This window comes from Girardinichthys multiradiatus, chromosome 21 (assembly GCF_021462225.1).
Source record: "Girardinichthys multiradiatus isolate DD_20200921_A chromosome 21, DD_fGirMul_XY1, whole genome shotgun sequence".
In the NCBI taxonomy this organism is placed as follows: Eukaryota; Metazoa; Chordata; class Actinopteri; order Cyprinodontiformes; family Goodeidae; genus Girardinichthys; species Girardinichthys multiradiatus.
Genome location: NC_061813.1, coordinates 28,981,455 through 28,998,703, shown reverse-complemented (window position 1 = coordinate 28,998,703; position 17,249 = coordinate 28,981,455). Strand labels below are relative to the sequence as shown.

The 17,249-nt window shown below is 39.1% G+C and overlaps 1 protein-coding gene across 2 annotated transcripts in view; it reads left to right on the top strand.

Moving 5' to 3' along the window:
• The window catches only part of LOC124857676 (tyrosine-protein kinase yes-like), a 36,154-nt gene that overhangs the window by 14,856 nt on the left and 4,049 nt on the right, over positions 1-17,249 (top strand). For both annotated transcript variants that reach the window (XM_047349048.1, XM_047349047.1), the window contains 10 exons: positions 4,319-4,619; positions 9,921-10,020; positions 10,551-10,649; positions 10,825-10,928; positions 12,331-12,480; positions 12,823-12,978; positions 14,242-14,421; positions 15,380-15,456; positions 15,639-15,792; positions 16,758-16,889. In XM_047349048.1, coding sequence (XP_047205004.1) covers positions 4,328-4,619; positions 9,921-10,020; positions 10,551-10,649; positions 10,825-10,928; positions 12,331-12,480; positions 12,823-12,978; positions 14,242-14,421; positions 15,380-15,456; positions 15,639-15,792; positions 16,758-16,889 — 1,444 coding nt within the window. In that variant the 5' untranslated portion in view covers positions 4,319-4,327. The remainder of the gene's footprint in view (positions 1-4,318; positions 4,620-9,920; positions 10,021-10,550; positions 10,650-10,824; positions 10,929-12,330; positions 12,481-12,822; positions 12,979-14,241; positions 14,422-15,379; positions 15,457-15,638; positions 15,793-16,757; positions 16,890-17,249) is intronic.

Genomic DNA, 17,249 nt, shown 5'->3' with positions numbered 1-17,249 from the left:
GGGCTTTGTCCCGCCAATCGGACGCTCAGCGTCTCTGGGGGTCTATGGGCCAGTGGGCTGGCCTCGGATGGCCCGGACGCTCAGCTTCTGCATGATGATTGGACGATCTGTCTGAGGCTGAATCCCTTTTTGATTGACAGCAAAATGAGCCAATCAGCGATCTTGAAATTGAGCTTCCCCTCCTTGAAAGACCAGCATTTGCCACTGAAGGTGTCTCAGAGTAAACTGGTCAGATTAACATTGTGTATTTTAATTTGTTTTGTAACCCTGTCCTGTCTGGCCGAGTAGCACTCAGAACTGTTGTGCCAAGAAAAAGCCCAACAGTTTTACTTTCACAAGTGGAGCATTCAAGCTCTGCTTGATATTTATAAAAGAAACTTTATTAGAAATTGCTTTAGGATTATTTCAATTGTTATGGACACGGAGACAGAAATGAAAAGGAGAAAAATATGAAGCACGAAAGAGAGGTTGGGCTAAAAGAAAAAGGGGAGAGAAGCAGAAAAAATTGGAGGAAAGAAAGAAGGATGAAAAGAATACAAGATAACACCCTGCTTGCTTCTACACCTGCAGAAACATTCATATTACCAGCTTTTTTGCCAAAAGGTGCACAGTACTTATGAATGCAAGATGTATTTAGTGGAAAATGCAGCTCACTATAGAACATCGGTGTATCTGTTAACACCTGAATCTAAACACCTGTGGGTCTGAGTGTGAGAACGTTGTGTATACAAGGTTTCTCCGTAAAAATATGCAATAGAGAGTGTGAGGAGCCACAGACCTGCCCCCCGGAGCTTGGACAGATATGGAGGAGATCTGAGCCATAGACATCCAAAGGCCCCCCAGAGCACAGGAACCCCAGGATAACTGTCACCGGGACAACCATCAACCCCCCAGAGAAGAGCAGGGGAGAGTCCCAAGGGAACCACCCAGCAGCCACAGTGCAGAAGCCCCAGGGAGCTGCAGCGACGAGCCAACACGCCCTTCCGGTAGCAGTTTACGCCCGCCACAGCAGATCCAGCCATGGACCCAGAGGCAGGAGACCCCGGGACATATCACTCCCCAAGCAGAGGCCCAACAGAGCACAGAGGTCCAGGCCCCAGCAAGCAGCCGGCACACACCAAATCACCCAGCACTGGACACTGAGAACCACCAGTACACCACAGTATTGTGTATTTTTTGTCAAAAACATTTAAATGTGGAATGTAAGAAGACATTTATATAAATATATATACAAGATTTATATAAAAATGATATAATAAAGTATTTTGTTGTTACATCTCTGCAGTTGAATCTTGTTACCACTGCAGAGAATCTATATTTGGGTGTGTATTTTTTGCTGCCAAACATTTTGACCTTAGGAAGAACAAAGAGGGTGGATCTTGATATGTGCAATAGAGCTCAGTCCCAAGGGAGTCACTTTGTATGACCTGTAATATGAAAACCTAATAGAATATTCCTCTCTGCAAAGGTTTAGATCACCATACAACAGCTTTTCTAAGATATTTGGACACATTTTAAATCAATTTTAATAATACTGAAAAACAAGTAAGTAATATAAATAAAAAATAAAAACTGGAGAAATACCTTTTATAGTTTTTGATAAAATGTAATAAATAAATGATCCCACTTAAAGTGTCTTAAAATGGCTAAAACCACATACAGATGTAACACTAGTTTGCCCCATTCAAATCTCGGACATATAGTTTGGTGAGCTCCTGACTGTTAAATTGAGATTGAAAACTGTGGAAAGATTCAAAGACGTGTCTTAAGCATTCCTAAAGAAGGTTATAGCAGTTTATGAGTCTGGTAATGAATTTAAAGAGGTCACAAAAGAATTCAAATTCAGCCTTTTCACTGTTTCTGAAAATATTTTACAAGTGGGGAACATTCAAAACTGCTGCCAACATCCAACGTCTGGCCATCCAAGCAAGTTCACCCAGACCGCAAGACACTAAGAGAAGTCTCCAAAAACCCTGAAATGTCACCACAGAACCTGCAGCATGCTCTATGCGACTTTTGATTTGAAAGTTTGTACATTTAGTAAGTGAGAGCACATGTTTGACTTTGATTACAGATGTGCATGAGGAAATATTTGCTCCTTAAGAAAGACATCAAGACTAAAGTTTGCCTAGGGCTGCAGACAAAAAACAAAACCAATGCCTCTGAAATAAAGTTTGGTGATGAGTCTAAAATGTAATTGTTTGGACAATAGAACAGAAGACATATTTACATTAAACCATATACAGCATTCCAAGGAAATAACCGCATACAGACTGTGAAGCACAGAGCTGGAAGTTTAAAAATGTAATTTCTCTTAAATGTAATTGGTTAGAGTTCATTTAAAGAGGAAACAGGTGGGCAAAATATCAAAATAGACTGGTTGCACTGTAATATTTGCCATGCATTCAGACTCTAATAATCAGGCTCTAATTTGGTAGCATTTTTTAATAAGAATACTACCAAAATTAGCTTAGAGGGTAAAGCTAATGGAGGGTGATGGAAGCATTGTGATGGCAGAAAAAGAAGCATGAGTAAAATGAGAGTTAACCACACTTTCAACACTCTCCAGCTCATTTGGAGATCCTATGGTGTTCCCAAACAGAACTGGACATATTGTCCCTCAAACTAACAGTGTGGTTTCCTAAAGGTGGGATGTGCTTACAAAACACGCAGTGGGAGGCACACAAATGGCTAGTCCCTACTCAGTGTTCTTTGGCTCAGCTCTACTCGCTTTTTAGGCTTTTCCATTAGTAACGGAAACCAGGCTTTTAGTAGCTGGTTAGTTGTGGTTCCAACCATGCAGAGACGTAGTAAAATGCAACGATAGAAAACTGTTGGTCATTGATTGCGTAGGGGGAGGAGTCACTTGTCCCAGCCTACATATAATAACAAATCAACCGAGTGTGATTGACACTGCTAAGATATTTCTCCTGGCTCTGGTTAGTTGGTTCTGACCGGGAGCGGTGAATTTCTGCAAATGGCAGTAGGACCACTGGGAAGAGGCAGAGGAGCTTGATCATCTCCCCATATTCTACTGTCAGCACATACTGACAATTTTAACAAATATGTAACAGATACTCTTTAACAAAGGCTACCTACTGCAGCTTTAAGTCCAGATTTTAACTAGGCCACTCCAGAACTTTCATTTTGTTTTTGTTAATCCATTCAGAAGGAGATCTGCTGGTGTTCTTAAGCTCGTTGTTCAAACTGATGTACAGACATCTGCTTTAATGATTTTTTGCTGGAGAGCAAAAGTGATTGTTTCATCAATGCTGGCAAGATTAATGGGAATATGTTAAAATAAATGATGACTCGACATACATATGATGGCCGATTCCGATGTTCATGCCGAAATATCGTGCATCCCTAATAATTTTAGAAGGCAGGTCAATCCTGGGAAAGTTAATCTCCGTACCATATTTTTACATTGTGGATAATGACATATACTCATCATGGTTTGATGAGTATATGAGACAGATGACCCAAAACATATCAGTAAATCTTCCAAGTCTGGCTAAGAATTTGGACATGGAAAGTCGTTGACAGAGTCAAAGCCCAGATTTCCCTCTCATTGAGATGCTGTGGGTTGACTTGAAACAAAGTGTACATGCAATAAACCCCTGAAACATCTTAACAGCTGAAAGCTAAGATCGGGCAAACCATCTTCAGACTGATGTCAGAGACATCAGAAGAAGAAGCTCATTGGAATAATTTCAACCAAAGGGGATTAAACTAGCTATTGGAGGGTACAGTTTCCTAACTTGTTTCAGGATCATTTTTGTTTCACCAGCAATTAAATTCTCTATTTTTCCAAAGGTAAAAATAATAAGATATGGTAAACCTTCTTGTTAAGAAACTGAACATTATTGGAGGGTTTTTAAATTAATTTGCATTGAAGTTTTATGTTGCAATGTGACAAAATGTGGGAAAATACAAATGGTGTTCATCCTCTGCCAAGTCACAAGACTTAGAGGCCCTCCTACGTGTTATCGCTATAGTTTATGCCTCAGTATGTCATACATAGATTAATTGATTATAGTTATGTTTAAAATAGTGATGCAAAGCAGATTTAGTGTTTATTATATGTCCCTGTTATAACAGGGCTTAAAGTCTGAGTGGTTGAAGCAGCAACAAAATGATTATGGAAATATTGGGTCATTACGTTTTGATTTCATAACATTTGTTCCAGCTCCTCCTGCTAACCTTATGTCGCAATTCCTAATCCAGACTCCTCCTCTTATAGCCTGACACGATATGCTGTCCTGTTTTACAGATTTTGTTTCTGCTAAATTGATCTGTTCTGGTTTTGTCTGTGCAGACTGAGACGATGGGTTGTGTAAAAAGCAAAGAAGACAAAGGCCCCACCATGAAATATCAGACTGAAAATTCCTCACGGTCCGACCCCAACGCCTCCACTTCTGTGCCTCATGCCGGTCACTATGGGCCTGATCCTACGCAGCAGAATCAGCCGCCTGCATTGTCCTCCAGCTCTGCAGCTCTGAATTTCAACCACGCCCTCACGCCATTCGGAGGCTCCTCCTCTGCCATAACTCCCTTCGGAGGAGCGTCGACCTCGTTCACTGGTCCCATGTCCAACTCCTTCTCTGGTGCCGTCTCTAGTGAGTAATAACATTGCTGATAGCAACACAGTTCACATTTAAAACATGTTTTTTTGTTCATATTTGTAGTCACGTTTTATTGACTTAAAATCAGCTGTCAAAGCCCACTTTAAACATTTAACAAAACAAATTTTGTTGAGTTGTTCAATGCTTTTTTACAGCCAATCCAACAAGCTGAATTGTTGGTTAGTCAAAGAGAAAAAATCAAATGTTGACTCATGTAGTAAGTTAATACAGTGGATCTAAAAACTGTAAATTGTTATGTTAAATTGCCAGGGTTTTGTGACATAAAATAAATCATGGTAAAACTTTTTTTTCCTTTAATGTGTATCCTGCACATTTTAATAAAAAAACAAGCAAAACAATCAGGTGCTGCAATACCCTGCCTGCATAACTGTACAAACCATTGAAATAAAATTCAGTTGAACGTCTTTTCATTTCAGCTTGAAAAATAAGTCTCTCAACATCCTGCATCTGGACTTGCCAATATTTACCTGCTACACTTTGCAAAGGTACTCCAAATCAGTCTGATTGTGAGGACATGTCTTCTCTACAGCCCTCTTACGTGACCTGACAGATTTCTTGTCAGTTATTTGTGGACAGAAGTATTTCAAAAAGAATGTTCTTCTTAATAAGTCATTCTTTTGTGGATTTGAACGTATGCATGGAGTAACTGTGATGATGAAAACTTTGATTCCTGAAAATTTTGGCTCAAAACTGACTGGTATTTAAAACTATTAAAACCCAAGGTTCATCTTAAGAAACTTTCCGTGATGCATAATACTGCCACCACCATGTTTCACAGTGGAGGTGGTGTCATTTTTGTGAAGCACAGTGTTGTTTTTGTGCTAAACATCTCCTTGAGATTGTGATACAAAATGTGGAGTGTAACATATTCTTTCACAAGGTTTTGAGAGATTTTAACCAGACCTAGACATTTTCTTCGGGAAAAAAACTTTCATCTTTAAAGTCTCCCTAAACTAGACCATGTAGACTCCTCATGTCATCAGAGACCTGATGTGTTTCCAGGACTAATCAAGTGGAGGCAAGAGGACTAAACACGAGGATTTAGTTTTTTTCCCCTTCAGCTCTGGAACAAACTTCCAGAAAACTTGAGATGTGTTGGCTCCTTTACATCAGGCTGTAAACATTTCTGTTTACTGCAGCTGTCGATCAAATAATCCAACTAATGAACTGTTTGTTTTTTCACTGCCTAGTCACTGAAGCATAAGACTGAAGATTAGATTTGAATTTAAATTAACAATAAAAATACATTTCGTCATTCGTTTCTTTGAACAGTTCTTTGACATATTAAGTTCTTTCTTTATGCAAAACCTGTGTAGTGCTGGGCAAAAAAAACAACATTTCAATTATTTATCAAGAAACAGAAAATGTCAATAAATTGACCATGGTAAGCTTTCTATTATTGTTTTAATACCTATTTTAATTTGTTCTTTAATTTTGTATTGAAATAGATAGTAAATAAACTGCATTTTTATTTTAAAACTATTTCATAATAATTATCATAAAGTCTTTAATACAGGAAAAATACTGTGATATTTATTTTATCCATATTGCCCATCTCTAACTTAAAAGCTTTTATTTATGGTATTTTCTTTGAATTTCTTTAAAGCGTTGTGGATTGCTTTGTGAATGAATAGTGCTGTATAATTAACTTGCCATTTACGTGTCAACATCCAGTTTTTCAACAGCACGTTTTGTCTCATTTTCTCTTATATCCTTATATATCCATCCATTGTCTGTCCCCACTTATCCACATCCGGTTGCTGGGGGCTGATGCCTTTCTCTGCAGTCTTTGGTATGGAGGTGGGGTAAACCCTGGAAAGGTTGGGGCAACACAAAGACACACAGAAAGAAAAATTGATGCATACCCAAACTCATTTCTAGGGGCAGTTTTGAGAGACCATTTGACCAACATGGATGTCTTTGGTCTGGGGTAGAAGGTCAGCATACCCAGAGAAATATGAAGAACTATGTCTTAGGACAGATGGGTAGCTGTTAGTCGTGGTATTTATGATGTTTTTAGGCACTGTTTTTTTAAAGAATACTAAATGAGGTGTGAAAGAGCCACTAATCCTGTTTCATAGCGAAGCCTCCTGGCTCTGTGTCATTGTTATTTTAAGTTCATACATTTTTACACAAGTCTTCCTGTCAGTTCTGATCCACGGAGAAAATAACTGATGATCAAACCCTCCTGTTTAGATTGGATTTTGGTTGTAATCCTCCCTGGTGTCAGATTATCTGCTCTTAGACGTGTCACTGCGGTGGTGTTTGTTTTCTGCAGGTGATAATAGGATTATTGTTGACAGCATTGTTGTTATGAAAGGCCTCCGCATGGGAAGGCTGCTGCACAGTAGTCATGTTGATTTACAAGATGCTGTCACAGGATGCAAAGAAATAGCTGATTTATAGCATATAATCAGGAACATTGGCTTTTAATGATTCATTTGAGCTCATATTCCAATAACTTATTGTAACTTGGGTTACAATAATCATTGTCTTTTTGGAAATAAAAGTGTCACTACATAGTCAGTGCCTAACAAATGCTGCTGTAAAAATTAAACAAACCCCTTTCGATGACGCTACTGTTGTACACCAGTTACATAATGTGGTTCTACTGGCTAAACAGTACACAATAATTGCATTAAACCATATTTTTAATTATGCAGATGTTAATTTAGTTCTTGTGTATAATTGTTTAACAGATGACTGTGACATCATCTAGAAATATCCAGGGTCATAGTCGCATCAGTTTGTGAAGGTTTAAAGTGCAGACTGAATGGCAAACATTGTTCTTTAATAAAAAAGTGCAAAGGAAGAATCCAGCAGTGAGTAAAGACAACCACAGAGCTTTTATACAGAGGGAAGTGTTTAAAAAGGTATGGCAAGCAGGTGAGAATGTGGAACAGCTGAGGCAGAGGAGCTGAGGGGAGGAGACTAATTAACACAGAAGAAGAATGGAGAGAAATAAAACCCTTGGAAAATCTTACAGAGAAAATGTAAATGTACAAAGAACACAAGAATAAACAAAGAAATAGGAATACAAAGGAAGGAACTAAAATGACAATACTAAGAGAATGTAACATCAGGGAAATAAAGAAAACCGAGACATAAAAGAAACTCAAACACCTAAGGATCATAACACAGAGATTAACCAGACTTAAACGACAATTATCTTTCAGATATTTATTTTTCCATGATGTCACAAAAGGAAGGACTGTGTTTGAGGTGTTACTTTAAAATATATACACAAGTGTGCCTCATTAATTCCATATGTGAATGAACCTTATTATCTGGGCTTTCCCAAATTGTTTAAAGGCTTAGTATACTTAGTGTACAGGTCCTTCTCAAAATATTAGCATATTGTGATAAAGTTCATTATTTTCCATAATGTAATGATGAAAATTTAACATTCATATATTTTAGATTCATTGCACACTAACTGAAATATTTCAGGTCTTTTATTGTCTTAATACGGATGATTGTGGCATACAGCTCATGAAAACCCAAAATTCCTATCTCACAAAATTAGCATATCATTAAAAGGGTCTCTAAACTGAGCTATGAACCTAATCATCTGAATCAACAAGTTAACTCTAAACACCTGCAAAAGATTCCTGAGGCCTTTAAAACTCCCAGCCTGGTTCATCACTCAAAACCCCAATCATGGGTAAGACTGCCGACCTGACTGCTGTCCAGAAGGCCACTATTGACACCCTCAAGCAAGAGGGTAAGACACAGAAAGACATTTCTGAACGAATAGGCTGTTCCCAGAGTGCTGTATCAAGGCACCTCAGTGGGAAGTCTGTGGGAAGGAAAAGGTGTGGCAGAAAACGCTGCACAATGAGAAGAGGTGACCGGACCCTGAGGAAGATTGTGGAGAAGGGCCGATTCCAGACCTTGGGGGACCTGCGGAAGCAGTGGACTGAGTCTGGAGTAGAAACATCCAGAGCCACCGTGCACAGGCGTGTGCAGGAAATGGGCTACAGGTGCCGCATTCCCCAGGTCAAGCCACTTTTGAACCAAAAACAGCGGCAAAAGCGCCTGACCTGGGCTACAGAGAAGCAGCACTGGACTGTTGCTCAGTGGTCCAAAGTACTTTTTTCGGATGAAAGCAAATTCTGCATGTCATTCGGAAATCAAGGTGCCAGAGTCTGGAGGAAGACTGGGGAGAAGGAAATGCCAAAATGCCAGAAGTCCAGTGTCAAGTACCCACAGTCAGTGATGGTCTGGGGTGCCGTGTCAGCTGCTGGTGTTGGTCCACTGTGTTTTATCAAGGGCAGGGTCAATGCAGCTAGCTATCAGGAGATTTTGGAGCACTTCATGCTTCCATCTGCTGAAAAGCTTTATGGAGATGAAGATTTCATTTTTCAGCACGACCTGGCACCTGCTCACAGTGCCAAAACCATTGGTAAATGGTTTACTGACCATGGTATCACTGTGCTCAATTGGCCTGCCAACTCTCCTGACCTGAACCCCATAGAGAATCTGTGGGATATTGTGAAGAGAACGTTGAGAGACTCAAGACCCAACACTCTGGATGAGCTAAAGGCCGCTATCGAAGCATCCTGGGCCTCCATAAGACCTCAGCAGTGCCATAGGCTGATTGCCTCCATGCCACGCCGCATTGAAGCAGTCATTTCTACAAAAGGATTCCCGACCAAGTATTGAGTGCATAACTGTACATGATTATTTGAAGGTTGACGTTTTTTGTATTAAAAACACTTTTCTTTTATTGGTCGGATGAAATATGCTAATTTTGTGAGATAGGAATTTTGGGTTTTCATGAGCTGTATGCCAAAATCATCCGTATTAAGACAATAAAAGACCTGAAATATTTCAGTTAGTGTGCAATGAATCTAAAATATATGAATGTTAAATTTTCATCATGACATTATGGAAAATAATGAACTTTATCACAATATGCTAATATTTTGAGAAGGACCTGTATGTACTCTTCTGAATTTTAAGAAAGCTCCCTCTCATTATTCTGGCCTTTAACAAAAATACAGTTTGTTAATCCTAACTGACAATAGACAGAATAAGTTTAATCTGATTCAATGTGAGACAGTGAGTAGAAAAAAGGTAATTTACATGTCTATTTATACAGTGTATGTAAATATGTGGTTTCAACTGTGAATTTAGAGCAAATATGTACACAGTGAAGTTACACAAAATGCCTAATAATGACACATTAGCCATTAGCCAAACATTTTGTTATGGGTGTTTGTGCGACCACACAATGTTCTTTAAATGTAGGTTTTGTTTTCATATTTTCAGGCGGTGTCACCTTCTTTGTTGCCTTGTATGACTATGAAGCCAGAACGTCAGATGATCTTACATTTAAAAAGGGGGATCGCTTTCAGATCATCAACAATACGTAAGACTCTCCTCAGTTTCTCGCTAAATGACTGTTTTCATGGGAGATCTGGCTCTTTTCAGCTTTCATAAATGACTTGCAGTGCCGGCCAGAAGTCCACATACACTCATCAAGGACAATGAAGTAATAGTAATTTTGAGATTTTGGCGAAGCATTTGAATCATTCTTTTTCCAGGATGGGATAACATATGATAATGTGTGTAAACTTCTGATTGCAAAAATAGCTTGCTGTTGCACAGTTTCAATGAAAACCAGATTCATCTCATTCTACCGAGTTTTTCTTTAGATTCAGTCTGAAGCATCCTTTCAGAAACATGTTTTTGTCACATTTGTAGATTTATCAGAAGTGATAGGATTTAATGTCCTCTCTTTCATTAGAGTCAGACATAAAATTAGTAACTACCATTAACAGTGTTTCATTGCTGCTCTCAATCAATCTGCCATATATATGTACAAGCCTCAGTCCTGTGCTGACAGTTGAATGAACAAGCTGTCTATGTACTCTCTCCCGTGTCATTGTTCTCCTGCAGCGAAGGAGACTGGTGGGAGGCTCGCTCCATCAACACCGGGATGAAAGGCTACATCCCCAGCAATTATGTGGCCCCTGCCGACTCCATTCAGGCTGAAGAGTAAGGCTGGGTTGCTGCTTCTCCTACTCTCTCTCTACAGAACCTGTGTTAGAGAATAATGGCTGTAGCATGATTGTTGATGTTCTACATTAATGACGTCACACTCTTTTCTGTCTTAGTTAGCCAGAATCAGCTTGGTTTTACTCTTCTTTTCTATTGTCCTCCCTTTTTACAGGTGGTACTTTGGGAAAATGGGACGCAAAGATGCTGAGAGGTTGCTGCTCAATCCTGGGAATATTCGAGGGACTTTCCTGGTGCGGGAAAGTGAAACAACTAAAGGTCAACATTAAATGACTACCATTCAGGCAGGGAGAGCAATTTAGGACAGTTCAATAACTGCTAGCTGCTTTTACCCCTTTAAGTGAAGGAACTTCAGTGAGACGCTTCTTGTAGCTATTTACCAGTCTCTGGCATTGGTCGCAGGAATGTTTGCTGCACTCCTCGCTTTCAGCTGTGAGATGTTTGAGGTATTTCTTGAATATAAAACCCACTTCAAGTCACCCACATGATAAAGCTCTGGGCTTTGACTGGACCTAGGACTTTCTACTTCTTAATCCTTGGCCAGTTTTGGTGTAGTTTCTAGTCCTGGTCTTTGTCTACATTCTCTTTAATCTGGCCTTGAGGTTTTTCCTAGAGATCAAGGTTTTCCTTCTTACACCTCCCATGAAAGTAAAACTCGTACAGTCTAGTTCTGATTTTACTGGTGTGCACTTTAATTTGAACAGAAGCAAAAGTCTGCTGTAGGTCTCTTGATGACATTTTAAGGTATTTGGAGACTTCTTTTAGCATCTTGCTGTCTGCTCTCAGAAAAACTTCATAAATAAGTATTCAACACTAGGCACGAGCTAGTATGGGAATGCTTGAACAGCCACATCTGGGCATGTCAGCAGTTGTTTTGAGTGTTCTCCACTTGTAGTCTATTTTTTATACAGTCTGATTTCAGATTCTGCTTATTTGTGTACTGATGGGACAAAAATAAAACTGTTTGGATGGTGTGCTTCCTGTTAAATGTGGCATTAAATCAACACAACTTTAAAAAAAAAAAAATAACATCACAGTTACATTCAAACAAACAAACAAACAAAGACTTCTGAAAAGAAGAATCGGTCAAAATTGCTCCACAGCGATTTGAAAGACTGGAGAGTGGTAAACCAGTTATTAGGTTTAGAGGGAATTACTATTTCACATAGGTCCTGGTTGGCTTGGATAGCTTTTTTCTTGTATTTAATGTAATCATCATTTGAGGTTTTTTTTGATGATCTAAAAAAATTTAATTGTTACAAAAAACAAAATCAAAAGAAATCTGGAAGAGGACAAATATACTGATGTATTTTAGAAAAGACAAAGTGTAACATTTAACACATTTGGCCTAAAAACAGGGATGCCGATAGTAATCTGAAACCTGTAGCTATGTTGTAGCTGTATTCATTAAGAAGGTGTAAAGGCAGGGAACCTGTGTGGAAAAGCATTGTACTCCCATGCAGAAACAGAATAAACACCAACTTAGAGTAAGTTGGCAAGGTTAGAAAGCAATAAAGGACAAAAATTTGCCTTTCAGGTATCTTTAGGTATTATCCTCCAATTTATTTCCTGCTTGTTAAAAGATTCCCAGAAAACTAGCATCTCAGCCCAGTTTCAAACTTTCTAAGGTTTTCTTTAACTTTTCTTTGTCTCACTTTAGGTGCTTATTCTCTCTCCATACGGGACTGGGATGAAGCCAAAGGAGACAATGTGAAGCACTACAAGATCCGCAAGCTGGATAATGGGGGATACTATATCACTACACGAGCCCAGTTTGACACGTTGCAGAAACTTGTCAAACACTACACAGGTATGGTCCTGTTTCTCCCCGCAGTCAGACCTTGAAGAATTGTCTCGGAAAATTACTCTGTGCCATACACCTCGCTGCATCGCCAAGGGAGATGAAAGCTCTTTAGTTTTAATGATAGTTGATGTTACCATTATGTTTCGCCACATCTTCAGCGTGAAGAGGCCTCAGGTTAAGTATTTTTTATTCCACTTGATTTCTTTGTGATCCCAAAGAGGTTATTCCTGTGATAAAAAACACTTTAACCGAATTTAACTGGATGAGCAGCAGCATAAAAGAGGTTACATTTAAAGCAGCTTTCTAAAGCAGAGCATCCTTGTAGCAGTTTTTATCTCCGTGTCACAGAGCATGCAGATGGACTCTGCCACAAGCTGACCACAGTCTGCCCCACGGTCAAGCCTCAGACTCAGGGGCTCGCCAAAGATGCCTGGGAGATCCCGAGGGAGTCGTTGCAGCTGGAGGTCAAACTTGGCCAGGGATGCTTTGGAGAGGTGTGGATGGGTAAGAGCAAAGCTTATACATGCTTAATTGCCTAGAACTGGATATAGATAATAAGGAGACACTGTGTCTATAGTTGCTTGCTGTCGCTTTCAAAACTGGAGAGTTATCCACTTCCTGCAGTTGCTTCCTTTGCTTGCTGTGTCCCTTTTCATCTCAGGATACGACCTCTGTCAGGATAGCCGATACAACAGGAGTGTGCAAAAGATTGAAACCACCCCATTGTATTTATGCTTAGCATTCAAGGATAACAAATTTCTGATAATCTTTTAAGGTGGATCTAATTAATAGTTTTACCCTGTTTTTTGATGGTTCTGTAAGTTTTTTCTTTGGACTTTTACTTCTTTATACTCATTTTCTGTGCAGTCATTAATGTTGTGCTTATTGTACAGTGCATGCTTAAAAATGAGGAGATACACATCATTAAAAGACAAGAAAAAATCAAGCAAACACCTAACACCAATAATAAACCAATACGATCAAACCTTTGCAGAAAAGATGGGCCCTTCTAGCAGAACAAGTTGTGAATGTGGTTAAAAGCACATCCAGACAAAAACAGCTATTTATGTATTAAATGTTGCTGAAGGGTTGTTCAGATTGGCTTACTAAGCTTGACTTTCTGAGTGTTTGATTAGACTACATTTGGACAGGATATATGGGCTAAAAAAGGTCGAATTTTCAACATATTTTATTTATTTATGGCCTTGCTCAGTTGTTGTAATTAAAACTTGTTTTTAGATGCATGTTTTACCTTTTTGAATACCCCTATTTGCCCTCTTTAAATAATCAGATTCTTTCAGATTCTATACCGATATTTAAACAATAAAGAGAGAAATATGAAATAAATCTTTAAATAAGGAATGAAAATAAAAATCTTTTTTGCAAACAATAGATGGTCAACCTTGGTATAAATATTAACTAATTCTTTTAAGATTAGACCAGTCCTGTACAGATAATTGCTAAAATGTATATTAAGAGCTTGAAAAAGACTTAAAGAATATAGATCAACACCACTATATGAGATTACAAAAAATAAGGTTGCTTGGAAGAAGAAAAAGATAAATGAGGGATGAATCAAGACTTTGGCACAATACTGGATCTGCCAATTTTTTAACTCAGAGGTTGAATCCACTCCTAGTTGCATGACAGCACACGCTTGAGCAATTACAAGACCTAATTAATGATGCAGCTTTTCTCTCAACCGATTATTCACACTGATTCCCCCTGTGGCTTTCATTTCTTTTCTTCCTGTCTTTGTCTCTGCAGGCACATGGAACGGCACCACCAAAGTGGCCATAAAGACGCTGAAGCCGGGGACCATGTCACCCGAGGCCTTCCTGCAGGAAGCTCAGATCATGAAGAAACTCAGACATGACAAACTAGTGCCTCTTTATGCTGTTGTGTCTGAGGAGCCCATCTATATTGTCACAGAGTATATGTCCAAAGGTAACTGAAATATGCCCAACTACCTTAGCAGTTTTTTCCTCTGAGAATAACACAACTTAGCTGTATTTTTACACAATCCTAATGAGTTCTATTTTTAAAACAAAGCAAAGCTACACAAGACAAGATTTCTAGACGAAACCGGTCCTTACAGCCTGACTTTGGATTAATGTATGGACATTTCCTTGAAGGAAAAATTGGAATTTTACAGGCATTTTAATTGATATGCTGTTCTGGTTGAGAGTCCCTTGTGGTTCCCTGAAGGCTGGATGTGAAAACTGCAGCAGTTTCTTTGGAGTTTTTTGTAGCTTCAGCTGTAGCAGCATTTTTTTTGTGGTTGGGGGGTTACAAAGAGGTAGATTTATGTGAAGGTAAATGGTAACCATTTTACATGCACCTTTGTGTAATGCATCCAGTTTGTTCGTCTACTGCAGGTTTTCAACGTGAGAAAGCAACTGTTTTAATTTTTCCATACTTTAACTTGCAGTTAAAGAGAAAATATATTTTTACACACAGTGAATTGTATCCTAAATATCAGTCACATCCATGGTGTTTTTAAAATGGATTTGTGGTGCTCACAAACAGTTAACATTTGACCCTACACCTACTTTAAATGCTTTTCTGAGGTCCTTGCCTAGGTTTTAGGTCTAATCTGAATAAGCCTTTTATTCCATGCAGTTACTCTTGAAATCTACAAAATATTAACATTTTGGCAACAACAAAGGTTACCTCAAAAAGCACTGTCTGAATATGAGTTTGACAAACTTCCCATTATTTGAATTTATTTAAAAAAAGCCTTTTTTCCACCTTAAGCTCTCTTTTCACTAATCATCAACTGCATAATGGGCTCATATAATAATAAAACAACACTGACTGAAATAATATTTAATAATAGAAATAACAATTAACTCACATCAACACCTTCCTGTATTTACAGCTTCTCATCTTTCTATCTTTCCAGGAAGTTTGCTTGACTTCGTCAAAGAAGGTGATGGCAAATTCCTTACGCTCATCACGCTGGTGGACATGGCCGCGAAAGTGAGACAAAAACCTACATTTTCCCTTTGTGTTAATTTCAGAGCTTTATTTTAAGAGTTTTATAAAGAGAATCACAGTGTCAGGTGAACATGTCAGGTTTCCCTTTATTGCCTTGCTTCGTGTGTTTTATGTCTGACATTGCTTCTAGCTGAAAATGATTCAGTCAGGTATTTTATTTTTAGATTGCAGACGGCATGGCCTTCATCGAGCGAATGAACTACATTCACAGAGATCTGCGTGCTGCGAACATACTCGTGGGCGAGAACTTGGTGTGTAAGATAGCCGACTTCGGTCTGGCAAGGCTGATAGAAGACAACGAGTACACGGCGAGGCAAGGTTGGTACATGCACATAGACGCACACAGAGAAACAGACTGCATGCGGAGTAGGAATTGAAAAGCATAGAGAGTTATCTGTGGTCTCCCATCATGGATGAATTAGGCTAATAGTGAAAACCAGATGCTGCTATTTGCTTTGATTAGTTGCACTTTTCACACACTGGGATCTCATCTCTCTCTCTCTGGGTAGATGAGCTTTTTAGCCTACATGCAGATTGCAACGATTGGTGGAAAGATATCTCAATACACACTGTGAAATATGGTGGTGACAGCAACATGCTGTGGGAATGCTCTTCTTTAGATGGGGCAGGGAACTTGGTCAGAGTTAATGAGAAGATGGATGGAGCAAAATACAGGGCAGTATCGGAAGAAAACCTGTTAGAGACTAGGGCGTTGGCTCATTTTCCAGCACGACAACATCCCTTAACAGAGCAAAAATTGAATGGTTTAGATTAAAGCATCCAGTCAAAGTCCAGACCTAAATACAATGGAGAATATGTGGCAAGTCTTGAAAATTACTGTTCAGAGATGCTCTCCATTCAGTTTGACTGAGTTTGAGCTATTTTGCAAAGAAGAATGGTTATGCAATTTCAGTCTCTGTGCAAAGCTGGTAGAGACGTACCTCAAAAGAAGGTAATCTTCTAAGTATGACTCAGGGGACTGAATAAAAATACACGCCACTATTTCAGATTTTTTTTTTCAGATATGTTAAAAAATTTCAAGAAATCATTATTTTTCTTCTTTTTCACAGTTGTGTATTACTTTGTTTTGGTCTATTACATAAAATACAATACATAAAATATGTTTGTAAGGTTTGACTAAGGGACTGTTTCAAGCAACCTTTGTTAAGTCATGATGAGATTGTGAAACCATTGGTTGCTTCTTGCTTGCTGGAGAAATTTACACAATATCTGCACTGAGGAGACAGCCCCTCTGATGTTACACCTCTTCATAACCAACACAGGAGCCAAATTCCCCATCAAGTGGACAGCCCCTGAAGCCGCTCTGTATGGTCGCTTCACCATCAAGTCAGACGTCTGGTCCTTCGGGATTCTCCTCACCGAGCTAGTTACCAAAGGCAGGGTGCCCTATCCAGGTGAGCGACACGCCAACACTCACACTTACATACAATATATTTCTGATTTATGACCGCAGCAGGTTAACTCCAGTCTGTCAGGTGTTGTCATGCTGCTGTTGTTGATGTCAAAGGACAAAGTGAAGATGTCTGACACTTTGTGTAAGGTAGTTGTTTATGTAAGGTAGTTGTTTATGGCTCTGACACATACACACACTCTTACACACATGGTCAGATTTGAGATTAGATATGGCCATCTGGTGGGAGGCGATCAGGGGACCAAACAGCGCACTTATTAATGGCCATCTGCCGGACTCATTCTGCTTCTAGTTTTCCTGCAGTATGTACCGTCGCAGAGTGTCTTCAAAGTGTCTGATGTGG